The sequence below is a fragment of the Rhodnius prolixus genome, unplaced genomic scaffold, assembly GCF_049639745.1.
Source record: "Rhodnius prolixus isolate KJV_2025 unplaced genomic scaffold, Rpr scaffold_8, whole genome shotgun sequence".
In the NCBI taxonomy this organism is placed as follows: Eukaryota; Metazoa; Arthropoda; class Insecta; order Hemiptera; family Reduviidae; genus Rhodnius; species Rhodnius prolixus.
In genome coordinates this window covers 29,870,315-29,884,994 of record NW_027411593.1, presented here as the reverse complement: position 1 = coordinate 29,884,994, position 14,680 = coordinate 29,870,315, and the positions used below count along the sequence as shown (strand labels likewise).

Sequence of the window (14,680 nt, the reverse complement as noted above, 5' to 3'; positions counted from 1 at the left end):
TTTTGGCTTTCTATTTGTTTCAATTTAAAATGTTTCATAGAAAGTTTATTTCCTCAGGCAATGAGTAAATGTGTAATTTTAAATCATCTAAATTTTTTTGTATGAATTAGAGAACAATTTTAACTTTTACATTAGATTGCAAAACACATAAACAAAGTGAAAAATTTAGAATCTTATTCATTTTTTTTAAATTCCAGTAAAAGTTTTAAAACTTTATACAGATAGGAAAAAAAATAGATTTGGCTTCTTTCAGAATCAAACTACATCATTACAAAGGTATCCCATTAGAACGAAATTATTTAATCCTTCTTAATGACATGCGATGATTGCTTGTCCGTTTTATTGTAAGATCAATAACCCCATTCATTTTTATGGATATTTAGTCAGAAGTCAAACTTCTTATTAATTTTGACTTTTTATGATAAAGCATGAAGTTACACATAATTATTACTATCAACATTTATTAATAACAACTTATCATGGTTAGCTTATATTACAAGTCAAATCTCCCTCCAAAGTAGATGTATTCAAGATATAAAAGATGTATTCAACACTTTAAGTTAAAATTTACAAATAATCGTGACGCTACTTTTTTAGTTAAACGTAGATGAAATTTCCAATAATTTATAAAAATCCACAATTTTTTTTACAAGTTATGTTGCTACTTTCTACTAGTGTAGGTAATGTTCATGTTCACAGTTTTGTTCTTGGTCTCACGTGGGTGCTAGCCATGGATATAGTGCACGTTAATTAATGAAAAATCAAGACTTATGATTTATTACAGATTACTTAAAAGAATATAGTAAATTTGGATATCACGTTGTAGGCACATCAATAAAATGAAGAAAAAGAATCTTATACCAAACAAAATTGAAACAGACGAAATTAATACTGAATATGAGATGCACCTGCCTGAGGAAGAAAACTTGAGTGATGTTGATGAAGGGTGCAGCGAAAATGATGAAGATTTTGAGGAAAGTGAAAACGATACTCAAGAAAATGAACCTCTTCAAAAGAGAAAACATGAAGTAAGTCTTTATAGAATAACGTTTTACCTTTTTAAATGAAGTACGGCTAGGGAACTGACATTTCTTAGTAGAACAAAAGCCTAGCAAATATAAACCTCTAATTGGTAATCAGTACCTGCGTTTTATTGACAGCTATAATGTGTATTAACGTTATTAAAACTAAAATCAATTAGTGTAATATTATAAATAATATCTTCATATCATAATAGTAAACATAAAGATTGTGCTATGTGAGAACAAACAATTTAACTTCTAATTTCAATTATGAAAGTATTAAGAGTGACTAACTGTTTGGTATCGTTCCACAAATTTGGTGATAGCTGCACCACCCTATCTTTTGAGAATCGGATTTAAAGAATAATTTTGAAAGCAATATCCCTACATTTTCAACTCTTCTAATAAGTAATTTAAAATGTTTTCCCTAACAAAATTTTGTGTTTCTGAAACTGATTCGTTTTATCTTTTCATTTTAGTGAAAACCAATTTTTTTAATTAATTTGTTTGGATTTTGCAAATGCAAATGTCTAAGATTAGTATCAGATTATTTTAGAGCTGCTTAATGATTACTTTAAACTGCTTGTTAAAAGAACTCTACATAATCCTAATAAATTTTGAATAAAAATAAAAAAACTATTAAAGTAACTTTAAGATAGGTATTAAAAGTGTTTGTTTGTTGATACTTTTGGTAGAAGTGTTAAATACAAATACAAAGTAAATAAATACAAAACAGTTCTTAAAAATGTGTGTATTAAACGTATGTAGGTTGCGTCAATTCAAGAATTAATATCTTTTTTCGACCATGTGGTAACTAAATGTTCATGTCTAGAGGTACTGTAGTACGTAAAAAATGTAAAAGATACTTTTTGAAATAATCGGTACTTCCTAAAAGCTTTTACCAAACAATCAACATATTTTAAACAAAATGCTGCATTTGTTGTAGTATGATTTCACCTCATCTTTTTCAACGAAGAAACGAAAACGGGAAGTGAAGCCACCAACTGCTGAAGAAATGATACGTTTAAAGGAAACAGAAAACCTTTATCAATCGAACTTATTTAGATTACAAATTGAAGAAATGATTAGTGAATTAAAACCAAGAAAAACTGATAAAAATGCTATCAAGCATTGGCTGCAAAATTTCAGACAGTTTCTTACACAATTAGAAGACTGCGAAAATATTTTGGTAATTATTTTCTTAATACTCCATAATTCGAATTTAAACAATTTACAGAGCTTACAATTCCTTGATATACTTCAGAAATTACTAATTGATTCTATTGTATTTCAGGGGAAACATCATGACCATATTGATGATGTACACTTACCATTACCTAAAAGAATCTGGCAGATTGAGGACAGCATTAAATTTTACAAACCAGTAGACGTTAAGATTATGGGTTCTTGTCGGAATGGAACAGTTTTGGGTCCATATTTTGTGCTTGATGTTGTGATAATCATTCCAAAAGTAAGTGTAACCTCAACTCTGAGATTATTGGCGCCCGGAGCTTTTTCTGGTACTCTGCCGGCCTCCGCACAGTGTTCGCTCGCTACAGATAACTGTCCATCACCGAACAGTGAGCTGTAAGAAGCTGCTAGGAAGAGAAAAGCTAAGGGCCCAGCTGGATTTGAACCCGGTATCTCTACGTGGAAATCCAATACTCTAACCGAATAGCTAATCCCTCCCGATATAATTCTCTTATAATAATTCGCTCTTTTTTTTCTAATTCCATTGAAAAATTATGTTCAAACTCTAGTAGATATACTTATTCTTTTTAAGGCCCCTGAGAAAATTATAATTGATAGAAATATACTTGCCTATTACTCTTTCAGAAATCAATTTCTGTCACCGAATGCTTAAAGATTCTATTAATTTGCGTTTTAGTTGAATGAGAGTAAATGAAATTCAACAATAAGTAGTAATAATAATACATAATAACAAGGCATAATAGAAATATTAGAAGCATAAAGCAAAATACAATATAATAAAATATAAGTAAAAATAAACTTATTAATTGAGCACAGGAACAAACAAGGCAATGTAGATATTGCAAATGTTGCACGAGAAATACGTCTTTCTGTCGTTAGTCCATTTGTATTATGCGAGAATATTTTACTGCAGTTTAGAATTTGCCCTTAGTTTAATTTGAAGAAAAAATAATCTGCTGCAATCTCACTCAAATTTCTCTTACTGCAATTACTGCATCTCTCGATGTATAAATTTTCATAAATCATTTGTAATTTAAAATTATAAAAATTGGTGATGGGGGATATTATTTCATATAATTAGATGCGTAAATATTATTCCATGTAAAGAAAATCTATAGTATTCGATAAAACAGTAAACAAACTTTTTCTGTTGGCGAAACGTGGCCAATTCTTGGATATTAGAAACGACAATAGTTTTGGAAGCTAAATATAGAAAAAGCGGAAAAGTTAAGGTTTAGCGGTTTTCTTTGTGAGAGTTTAGGTTCACACGCAATTACTATAAATCCACGGTGACCTAGAAATCTGAATTTTCAGTTAAATACAATTTTTCGAAAATTTGGTATTCTCACTTATTAGGAATAAGAATTTGTAGAATGATTTGTTAAAAATATTAGTGTGCCGAGTACTAATTCTTTTGTTTATTATTTTCTTTTAACGGGATCGCAAATTATTGTTGCAATATTATCAATATGGTCGATGCCTAAAAACCGTTATTTTTGGTTACCAATTATTGGTAATAGCATTTTAAGTACCAGTAACATTTGTATTTAAAGAAAGGGATTAGCACAGTTAGCAGCGCGGTATCTGTAAAGCCGCGGCGGCTCGAGTTCAAACCCAGCCGGGTTTGGTTTCGATTTTCTATTCTTAAGAGCCTTCACAACTCTACTGTCTGGTGATAGTAGTCACTAAAGTGCTGTTTGAAATTGATTAAATGTGTATAACTATGTAAATAATATTTTTCTTTTTTCACTCTCTCTTTATAGAAATACTTCCACAAAAACGACTACTTAAATCAAAAATATCATTATAAGCGTGCATTATATCTGAGTAAGATTGCGTCTCTAATTCAGAAAAGTGAGCTTGTAAGTCCTAATTTTCAAATAAAGTACTGGCTTAAGCGTGGAGATCCATTAAAACCTGTACTATTATTCCGACCACAAGGAAGGATGACCGAATTTGTGGAAGTTGCATTAAATGTCTATCCAGAAGATAACCCTTACAACTTAAACAGATTTTTGCCAGAGAAAAATAACGTAAGACCAGAATGGTTGGGCTGCGAACGATCACATGGTAAGAGACTTTTTAAGAAATATTTGGCAATGTAAAATTTTTAGAGAAAACTTTCATGCAATTTTCTATTTAGGACAGCTTCCGCCAACCCCTCATTATAATATGAGTATTCTTGAGGACCTTGTGGCAGAACAAAATGAACAACTTAAATTAGAAACTTTTGAAGGTAATCAGAATTTAAAAGATGCTACAATTCTTTTAAGTGTTTGGTTACAACAGAGACAATTATTAAAGGTATTGATTAGTTTTTTTAGTAGTGTTTTAAAGATTTATTTCTTCATTGTACAGATTTAGTTGTATTCCCCTAGTGAATTTAAATGTTTTAGGGATTTGGAGCGTTTAATGAAGACCTTTTAAGTATGCTCGTGGTTTACCTAGTGAAAAAACAAAAAATTAATAATCATATGAGTAGTTATCAAATATGTAGAAACGTTTGGCTTGCATTTGGTATGTGTTATAGAATATTTATTCGTATTCATATTTTACTAAATCATTTTTAGGTGTTTTGTTGATCTAGCTAGGAAGAGTGGAAATTTGCATATCCACAAAAGTTTGTGCTTAACCTTGTTAGGAAGCCTCGAAAAAAAAACGCAATTAAAAAGAAAAAAAAAGTTGAAAGTCATTTCAAGGCACTCTCAGAACGTGAAAATAACAATATTAAAAGGAGATTTTTCAAATGATAGACAATTATAACAAACTTTAAAATGCAAAAATCTAATTTTTACTGAAAAAATTGTTCACACGAAAACTTTTGATTTATATTCGAAGTTTTTATAAAATTAAGAATACAAAAAAAAATCAGAAAAGTAAAAAATAAATTGAGTAATGTGTGTGGTACCTGAAGTAGTTATAAATTTTTCACAAACCCAGAATATAAGTAAGACATTTAAACCGGCCTTTATAATATAAAAACGCCGAGTCGTAAATTATACTGAAGTAATTTATAGGTAACAATAGCCCAAGAATTCTTTTTGCCAAGGCCCCTTAAAAATTGTCCTGGAAAAATGTATTATTAAAAAAAGGGGTTAGACCGACTTGTGTTACGAGAACATAAATTTTAAAGGAAATAAAGCTATTTTTTTAGAAAATCTCAAAAATTAAATAATCCAGAAAAGTGGTACCTTACATTGATGAATTATCATAAAACTGGAAGTATCAGCCACGTATTTTGTTAGTGATTTAAATAACTTCCTTTTCGTTTTTGCATTTGTTGGTCAAGTTTATTCAAGCATAGTATCTAAATATGTGCAATTGTTATTATTATTATTATTATTTTTTTTTTTTTTCATTAGCTCAAATGGATTGGACAAAGCAAGGAATATCTCTTTCTCCCAAAGAAAATCAATCTTTATCGTGTCCACTTGAAACGTTCCATAAATATTTCGAAATTGTGTTTGTTGATTGTACAGGTGTTTATAATCTGTGTTCCCAATTGAACAGAACTATATACTTCAGGGTATGCTATTTTGATATTTATTCGTATTAATTTATTTTTACATAATACCTGTTTCCATTCTAGAAATAAGGTAAAGCAATAACTTTTAGGTGAGAGAAGAAGCTGAAAAGGCAATTAAATACCTGAATGATCCGAGCATTAACGGGTTCCAAATATTATTTATGATAAATATGCCATTTTTACAACAATATGACCACTATATTTGGTATGTAATAATTTTTTTATTATTATTACGTATCATTTATATTTCCTATATTGTAAGCTAAATTTTCTTCTTTTAACACCTTAGTTTATGCAGTTTAATATGATATTTAAAATCCTTCTAATCTTCGCCATTTAAAAAATCAAGTAATCGCCTGAGGACAGACTAAAAACTAAATTTTGTTTTGTAGTTTTAAGTAATGTTTTCTTGAATAATTTTTAGTTTTACAGATCCGAGAACAATTGATGAAACGCTGTCCCAGAATATGGTTGTGGAGAAACATATGGATTTCAATGGACATAAATTACCATTGTTCATTAAATTATTAAGTGATTTGCTTATTGAAGGACTTGGTAACAGGTTAAATTATTTGAGTATTCAACCAGTTACCTTGCCACAGTGGAAAATAAATGAACAATGTTCTGAAAATTCGATAACAGATGTTCTTATTTTTGGACTAAAGTTAAATCCTGAACATGCATTAAACGTTATTGAAAAAGGACCAGAAGCCTACAAAGATGAGGTGCTTTCATTCTGATGTTCAGTTTTTTTAGTTTTTATGGTGTGTTTTCTTGCTTTAGCTTTCTGTATTTTTGCATTTTGCAACTTTATTTACCCAAATTTTCTCCAAACTTTATTCCTTAGTTTTTTTGAACATAATTGAGCTGTACCAGATATTTTGTTGAAATAGCAATTTAAAATGTGGGCGTAAAGTTACTGATAAATACTATGATATTCCGTAGTAGAAAACTAATCCCAAACGCAATGGAAGTTTAGAGATTCATATTAAAACTAATTAAGTCAGTGTTGTACCTTTAATTAATTTAGGTTGACATTTATTTAACCTTTATTTTAGGCAGCTAAATTTAGAGAATTCTGGGGAGATAAATGTGAATTGAGAAGGTTTCGAGATGGCACAGTTTGTGAATCTGTTTGTTGGGACACTAACGATGCAAGCCTTATTGATCGAAGAATAGTAGTAAAAAAAATTGTCAACTTTTTATTAAAGTTTAAACTTAAAATCAATAAGAAACAATATAACTACGTTGCAAATCAACTTCAGGATCTCGTTGTCAATCAATTTGTAAGTGCGGCAGTTTTTAATACTTTGCTTTAATAAATTTCCTAAAAATAATATTTAAAAAAAAAAATTATCTTTCAGAATCCGAAAGAAAAGAATGAAGAAGCTTCTCAAGCAGTGCATAAAACGTTTGAAAATATTTCCCAACAGTTAAGAGATATGACTGATCTTCCACTTAGTATAGTGAGTGTACGCTGCATATCTCCTGTTTATCGATTTACTGATGTGTTTCCACCATTACCTATTATGCATTCTTTCAATAAGAAAATCTGTATGGAAACCAATCGTGGAATTGTATTTCAAAATAAGAATATTTCGGCTTCACCCTTTTATGTTGAACCAATAGATTGTAAGTTGTTGATTTTTAATTGAAATATCTGATCTTTTAATATAGCTTTATTTCTAGTATATTTAGTTGATTGGTGTCTGTTAATTTAAGCACTTTTTTTTATTACAGTGGTACTCCAAATGGCTATGTCTCAAAAGTGGCCGAATGACCTTCAAGCAGGCAAACGATTAATTGCTGCTTTTAATATTGTTATTGCATCTTCATTAAAAAAAAAATGCGGCTTAAATTGTCAAGTTACCACAGATCATATTGTGGTTCACAAGGTATTTAGTTTTTTCCTTCAATATTTATTATCTCAACCTCTCGTTAACACATTATTTAATCTAATCTCATATTATCTAATCAAAACATAAACCCCACAACCCCACAGGGTCATTAACTATTTAATTATGGGTAGAAATAAATTAAGGGATCATTTTGCCTAAATTATCTACGTTTTATTTCTATGTTATTTCGGAAACCATCTCAAATGAAAGCTTGAAAAAAAAAGTAATTCATTTACCTTTCTTAAACAAGTCTCCCCCTCCCCCAAAAGTGAAGATCTGCGCAGCATTCATATATCTTTAATGGTGCCAACCCAGGTCTTCTTACAATCTGAAATATTCAAAATCATCAAAAAAGTTACCAATGCTTTACTTTTTTTTTTTCTTCTTGTTTAGGATGGTTATGTTTTAAGGCTGTACTTAGGTTATTCAAAAGAAATAGCCCTGTTAAAACAGCAAATATCAGCTGAAGGTGTAACATTTTATCGCGATACACCAGAATCTATACTTTTAGAAAAGAAATTTATTAATTTACCAAAAGTTACTGGTGCTCTGTATGGGTATGTAAAAAAAATTTATTACTTATTTTAGCTTAAGAATTTAAGAATCATTTTAATTATATTTTGTTTAGGCTAAGCCAAACGCATTCTTCCTATGGATACGCAACTTGTCTGGCCAAAAGATGGATTAATTCACATCTCCTCGATGATTTTCACTTTCCAACTCTAGTTGTTGAATTGTTGATGGCACGTCTATATGTTCATCCGCAACCTCATGAAATTGCAGTTCAACCATTAATTGCTTTTCTAAGATTTCTAAATTATATAGCAACAACAAACTGGCATATAGAACCTGTTATCGTAAACTTTAACAATCTTCTTTCTAGTAAGAAATAATCTCCAAAAAATATTCACTACTATTACTTCATTCAAAAGCTGCTAAATATGTACATTGTTTAACTTAATTCCACAGGAGAACAAGTTACAGACATTGAAAAGTCCTTTCAAGCTAACAGAAGTACTCTTCCACCAATAGTTTTAGCCACACCTTACGATTTGGTTGGTACGCTGTGGACAAAAGATGCACCCACTTTACCAACGTTGATCAGACTGTCTAAATTAGCTGCCAACTCTCTTAAAATGTTAGAGATTTTTTTAACTACATCTCCATCTATAGATAATCTGATGGTAATACATATGTTTCGATATTCAATTAAATTCATTAATTTGCTATTCAAGCAAAGATTTTTAGAATGCGATTAAAATTTGAAGGTGCGATAAACTATTTGGAATTTTAACCATTCATATGGTTTTTTAAAGTTAAATTTCATTATTTTAGAAAGTTTTTGAGCCATCTCTGTCATCCTATGATGCTGTGATAATTTTAAAGAAATCCATGTTACCACGAAGATTGCAATGCAATTTTTTTAAATGGTCAACTGGAGGCAAGATTAGTGAATTACCTATTTCTGGTTTTGATCCTGCAAAACTGTATCTCCAAGAATTAAGGGTTTGTATTCCTGTTTTATCAGGTTTTATTTATTTTTTGTGCTTCCTTAACTTTGAAAGCAGAGGAAGTTTATGAAAGTTCAAATGCAAACAATGAATGTACACATTTTCTTAGTGATATTTAGTGTATTTTTTTTTATTTTAATTTTTTACACAGAAATCGGTAGTATCGTTGGATAGCCTAGAACTTGAAAAGAATTATATTTGCTCTCTCCCTCTTTCTTCCAAGGAACCTAAAAAACATTAATATTACACTTGTACTAAGATTAAAATTGATTTTAGCTTTACGTTTTAGGATCATTATAATGAATATGCACTTTTCTTTCACGATACTTATGGAGGAAACGTAATCGGTGTAGTCTTAAGGCCTACATTTTTAGAAGCTACAGATTTTAAGGTAAATTATTTGTAATTGGAAACTTTGATAATTTATTATCTTCTTAGCTGATAGGAAAATTAAGTTTTTTAATATTCAGTCTCCGGATTTTAAACAAATTTAAACGAAGATAAATATACTTATCAATATTCCATAAGGACTAATTATATAGCCTTAGGAGACAAAGACCCTGACTTGAGATCGTCTGCATTTGTCTCTTATTTGTTTGTTAATTGAACATTTTGCTTTAAAAAAAGTATATTCATACTTTATTTTTTTCCCCAGATATGTAATGTTGGACCGCGAATTCCTAGTCACTCAGAAGGAAAAATCTCACTGTTACCAAGTAAAAAATCTCTTATACAAGGTTTTTATATTCTTGGTGCAGGAATTGTTGAAAAAGTTAAGCTACGATAATATTAGATAACTTTAGGAAAGAGTTGATTAAATTTTTTATCTATTGTGTATTTCTTCTCTGTAATATAATTTATGTAATATAATCAATTAAATTTTAACATTTTTTTTAAAAATATTTCATTTTTATTTCCTTTTTTTTTAATTACAATTATCTAACTGAATGATGGTGATTTTATGAGAGTGTTCGCTGGAATTGGTTAGCAGAGTTTAAAGATTTGACTACCGGTATCATTGATCATCAAGGTATCACCGGCGTTTGCCAACATCTTTTTAACCAAATTTCAACCAACCATCCTCACATTTACTTCGCCAAAATTTACACAACAAGAAACATAGAACTAAATTCCCTTTCTTAAACTCCTTCTCATTAGACCAGACAAACTGGACAAATTAACACAAAACCTTACATGCTCTGGTCGTATACTTAATTTTTTCTCCAACCAACTTCTAATACAGACAACTGTGCCAACAATTTCATTTCACGTAATCTAAAACTCAAATCCAATATCATCAGGTCATATCAAAAAGTTCCAAAACAATACTTTAACTTAACAACTAATGCTCTCAAACACATCAACTTTACCACTAAACTATAGTACGAAAAAACAGATTCAATTAACTCCTGAAGTACTACAAACCAATACAAACAATCTCAAACCTAGCAACAGAACCAAAAAAATACTCCACTTTACCATATGAACAACCAAACAAATTAAAAACTACTACGAAACTCAACAAACACAATAATCGCTATTAAAAAAATTAAAAAATTCTCGAATCCGAAGGACCAGACTGAAAAAGACAATCAAATCTTCACAGTATTATAAAAAAAAAAGACCCGGCACCTGCCCTCTCGAATGGACGTAGAAGGAGCGACTAAAGTGAATCGAGAAGTTGAAGTTGCACAAGATACAGAATGACTGCCAAAGAAGACGACGACTAATCTTCAGATTAGCGACCGGGAGCGTGACCAATTTATTTAGATCGTTTTATTGACAGTGTAATTTTTAATCTAGTTGGCTGTCGCCACATGATTTACCCAAACATATAAAACTGATCACACACATTTCATAACAAGGAGACAGGGTAGGGGAAACACTAACTCAATAAAAATAATCTAAAAATATTACAGTCAATAAGGTAAGAGTTTTGTACACTCGTTTACTTTATACAGATTCATTATAACACAATTTTTTTTACTGAGCTGTAAAATATGTTCCACAGTCCCTAGGTCGAAAGCTCGGCAAAATATTGTAAAAAATTATGACTGAAATTGGCATTATTCTTTCTTTCTTCTGGATTAATAAATCAGTTACCAAAAACAGTGAACAATAAACTGAGATAATATTGAAAATCTTCCGTGATATTAAATTTTTCTATAAAAATACGCTGCTAAGATACTTAACGAGCAATATGGAGCCAGGAAGGGAATGGTGGTGAACCTCCATTGCTTGATTTGCGTGGATACATGAGTTTCAATTTAATGTGCGCAATTTGAAGGTAACTACAGAAGGCAGAGAATCTGGTAATATAGTCTAAAAAAATTCAGCACTCGCAGCCATGGGAGCACCGTTGAAGAAGAAAGAAGACCTAATAATAATTCAATATATTTAAGACTAGTAACGAAGTAATAGGGTGCTTTGAACTTCAAAACCTAGCTGACGTACTTAAATTATAACCATTAATACCTAATTCAAGGGTCAAAGCCTTATAATCCATAGGTATCTCAAAATGTATTATGGTTTCTTTATGTGCTTGTTTTGTAATCAAATTGTGTACTAAAAGCTCCACGTTCGACGTACTTCATGGCAAACTAATCTTCATGATAGTTTATAATTAGAATGAAACTGTTAACAATACATAGAATTCTGGAGATTTAAGAAAGATGGCGATAGTGCGTTCACAAACTAAAAAATATAAATGATTTTATGTGCCCGCTTACCGACCTCTACTCCAATATTTACAAATGTATTCGCCCCCCTCAATGAGACGTATTTTTAATTTAAAGAATTAAATTGATTCATAAAAAAGTCATAATTTGAAATAATAAATTTATCTGGAATTTAGGTGAGATTTGTAGTTTTTCTTATTTATTATCGCCGTAGATGAATCAAATCTTTCAAGGTGATCGATGTAGTATTATGCCTTATAACCTGTATATTAAAGGCTAGGTTTAGCTTATGCATTTGAAATTGCAGTAAAAGAAACAAGGTGACAGCGTCAGTTAGGGGATGGATTGCGTATAAATGGAGCAGCTAACAAACAACTACATAGTTCATTATCACTTATTTAACTAAGTTATTCAAGCACCGAATAAAGTAGTAATATGTTTATTGCTACTTTACTGCTATTCTAACTTTTATACTTGCATTAAATATGTGATAGTGTATTTTTAGTATCAGTCATTGTCGTGAAATGAATCCTCTCAAAATTTACCTATTCTCTGGAAAAAGAAAATGTGGAAAGGATTACATTACAGAAAGATTATTTCAAAGGTTTGTTACCTTATCAGGTGTTGGTTAGTTAACCACAGGTACATTACACAATTAAATGTACATGTTGTGAAAGATATCTTAATTTTTATTTTATTTTTTTAATTGTACCATTTTAATTAACCCACTCAGCTATTCTCTTCCCTTTTGTTATTTTGTAAATACATATCTATGAATTGGTATTTGTGTTTGAAGCTTTGAATGACATTCTCCTGATAGCAAAGATATTAGTTCACATGAATTATTATCAAAGATATTAGTTCACCTGATTTATTTTCCTTTTCTTTCTGCGTTTGTAGGATGAACAAAGAGAATGTTGTTGTACTTAAAATTTCCGCACCAATTAAACTTCATTTTACTAATACGAAAGGATTGGATTATCAGACATTACTAGGTTCAGAAAATTATAAAGAACAGTATCGCAAAGAAATGATCTTATGGGGTGAACAAGAAAGAAAAAAAGACTACGGAATATTCTGCAGAACAGCAATAGAAATGTTTAATGGTTTGTTTTTAGTTATAATAAATAATTCTGAAAATTCAGTACTATACGAATACTGCAAGAAAATAGTATTATGCATCAAATTCTAAGTGATTTTTGAAATTTTCAAGCAATGGAGAAGCCAATATGGATAGTTAGTGATATAAGAAGGAAAACTGACATTCGCTGGTTTAAAGAGAATTTTGGTACTGTTGTTTCGACAGTTAAAATCGTTTCTGACGAACAAGTGCGAAAAAGTCGGGGATGGATTTTTGAAGAAGGTAAATGAATCGATTTCACACTTTAGATAATTTACTGTCTATATTCATTGAAACTATTATTTTTGAAACCCAGGTGTAGACGACAAAGAAAGTGAATGCGATCTAGATGATGTAACTGAATGGGATGTTGTCATTGCTAACAACGGGTTGGACGATCTTGATTTAATTATTTGTAGAATGAAAGATAACATGGAAACCTGCCTAAAATCTAAGACCTAATGTGATTTATGTTAAGGTAGGCAGACAAGATATGATTTATATTACCTTTTCACTAGCCAATATGGGAATGCCATTTTCAATTTTTTTTGTTTCAGTGATCGGCGACATTGCGGTGAAAATCATGTATCTGGCATTAATCAATTAATCGGAAGTTCAGGTATTGCGATGTCATAATGTTCTAAGAAAAGGAAAATAAGGGGTTTTAAGGTGGTGGTGGCATAAAAATGTAAATTCGGGATGTAGTTTTTGATGTGGTATAATAGAATTGGTTGTTGAATTGCAAAAAATGTTTGAATAGTATTTGTAGCCTTCCTCTTGAGCGTCTTACAATTTTATATTGTAGTTTGCAGATCACAAAAAAAAGAAGACGAAATCACAAGTGAAAACTCTTATCTGTAGAATTTTGTTAATCTAAATGTTCAGTTGATTAAAAGAAACTGAGCATGTTCAAAAGTGATATTTAACTTTGTACATGTGCATTCCCTTCCTCCATAAAACAGGATTAAGGCAATTTGTTTTAATTGCAAAAGTTCTTAGTTTTAAGTCAAATTTGTTTTTATATTTTTTAAAATAAATTCTTAATTTTTTATTAATGTAATTTCTGTTTAACCTCTTAATAGTCGCATGGGATAGCAGTGAATTTGTTTATTTTCATGCTATCTCGACATTATCTGTAAAATAGGGGGTGTCAAACTGGCGGACCGCATGCGGCTCCTGAGATAATTTGTTGTGGCCCACGATGTACTGAAATAAAATGAAAATATAAAAAATTGTTATGAAGAAAACAGCGCTTATGTAAGATTGAGCTAACACCGTGTGCACCAATTCCCTGTTAATCCTTAAACTACTGAAGACGCGTATACACGTGGCCCAGGGCCTTTCCTCTGGGCTAGTGGGCATGTATAAACGCACGGAATACATCCGGCGACGTTTAGAAGAGATATGTCCGCCACACTCAGTGGAATTCCAGAATGATTCGGTTTAAAAAACGAAGTAAGAATCCCCTAAATATATTATTACTTAGGTGAGAAATATCCAAAAGTGTTTGCTGTACAAATTTTGTTATTTTAGGAGTATGCTCTTGTGTGAGCAACTATTTCCGTCTATAAATAAAGCGGCATACAGATCAAGATTGACTGATAAACATCTGTCTACCTTAATGAAGATTGTCTGTTCTCAGTCTCTGAATCCAGATATTGGAAAACTAGGACTCTTTCCAACCAACCAACTCTTGCCGGTGAGGCGATTGTC

At 30.6% G+C, this 14,680-nt stretch overlaps 2 protein-coding genes across 6 annotated transcripts in view; both read left to right on the top strand.

Annotated features, from left to right (window-relative positions):
- Mat89Ba (nucleolar protein 6 Mat89Ba) overlaps nucleotides 1-10,071 on the top strand; it is a 57,338-nt gene extending 47,267 nt beyond the window's left edge. The window contains exons 1-19 of one of the 2 annotated variants that reach the window (XM_074122263.1): nucleotides 74-276; nucleotides 827-1,028; nucleotides 1,969-2,211; nucleotides 2,317-2,493; nucleotides 3,998-4,304; nucleotides 4,378-4,538; nucleotides 4,631-4,751; nucleotides 5,597-5,760; nucleotides 5,850-5,965; nucleotides 6,185-6,485; nucleotides 6,819-7,046; nucleotides 7,125-7,392; nucleotides 7,501-7,655; nucleotides 8,052-8,215; nucleotides 8,287-8,540; nucleotides 8,628-8,842; nucleotides 8,994-9,164; nucleotides 9,459-9,560; nucleotides 9,825-10,071. In XM_074122263.1, the coding sequence (XP_073978364.1) occupies nucleotides 840-1,028; nucleotides 1,969-2,211; nucleotides 2,317-2,493; nucleotides 3,998-4,304; nucleotides 4,378-4,538; nucleotides 4,631-4,751; nucleotides 5,597-5,760; nucleotides 5,850-5,965; nucleotides 6,185-6,485; nucleotides 6,819-7,046; nucleotides 7,125-7,392; nucleotides 7,501-7,655; nucleotides 8,052-8,215; nucleotides 8,287-8,540; nucleotides 8,628-8,842; nucleotides 8,994-9,164; nucleotides 9,459-9,560; nucleotides 9,825-9,956 (3,468 nt within the window). In that variant the 5' untranslated portion in view covers nucleotides 74-276; nucleotides 827-839 and the 3' untranslated portion in view covers nucleotides 9,957-10,071. Of the gene's footprint in view, nucleotides 1-73; nucleotides 277-826; nucleotides 1,029-1,968; nucleotides 2,212-2,316; nucleotides 2,494-3,997; nucleotides 4,305-4,377; nucleotides 4,539-4,630; nucleotides 4,752-5,596; nucleotides 5,761-5,849; nucleotides 5,966-6,184; nucleotides 6,486-6,818; nucleotides 7,047-7,124; nucleotides 7,393-7,500; nucleotides 7,656-8,051; nucleotides 8,216-8,286; nucleotides 8,541-8,627; nucleotides 8,843-8,993; nucleotides 9,165-9,458; nucleotides 9,561-9,824 lie in introns of those variants that run through there. The other variant, XM_074122264.1, reaches the window with a different exon arrangement.
- Nucleotides 10,072-10,972: 901 nt separating this feature from the next.
- Nucleotides 10,973-14,018, top strand: Pmvk (Phosphomevalonate kinase). 4 transcript variants are annotated; one of them, XR_012456547.1, is made up of 6 exons: nucleotides 12,127-12,451; nucleotides 12,748-12,953; nucleotides 13,061-13,210; nucleotides 13,284-13,445; nucleotides 13,525-13,586; nucleotides 13,773-14,018. XR_012456547.1 is itself a non-coding variant. In XM_074122285.1 (5 exons), the coding sequence occupies exons 2-4, from the start codon at nucleotides 12,749-12,751 to the stop codon at nucleotides 13,427-13,429; spliced, it is 501 nt and encodes a 166-aa protein (XP_073978386.1). In that variant the 5' UTR covers nucleotides 10,973-11,096; nucleotide 12,748; the 3' UTR covers nucleotides 13,430-13,445; nucleotides 13,525-14,018. The 4 variants fall into 4 exon arrangements, 3 of the variants coding, with proteins under 3 accessions (XP_073978386.1, XP_073978385.1, XP_073978384.1); XM_074122285.1 differs by lacking the exon at nucleotides 12,127-12,451 and adding an exon at nucleotides 10,973-11,096 and having other exon boundaries at nucleotides 13,525-14,018; XM_074122284.1 differs by having other exon boundaries at nucleotides 12,126-12,489; nucleotides 13,525-14,018.
- The last annotated feature ends 662 nt before the right edge of the window (nucleotides 14,019-14,680 follow it).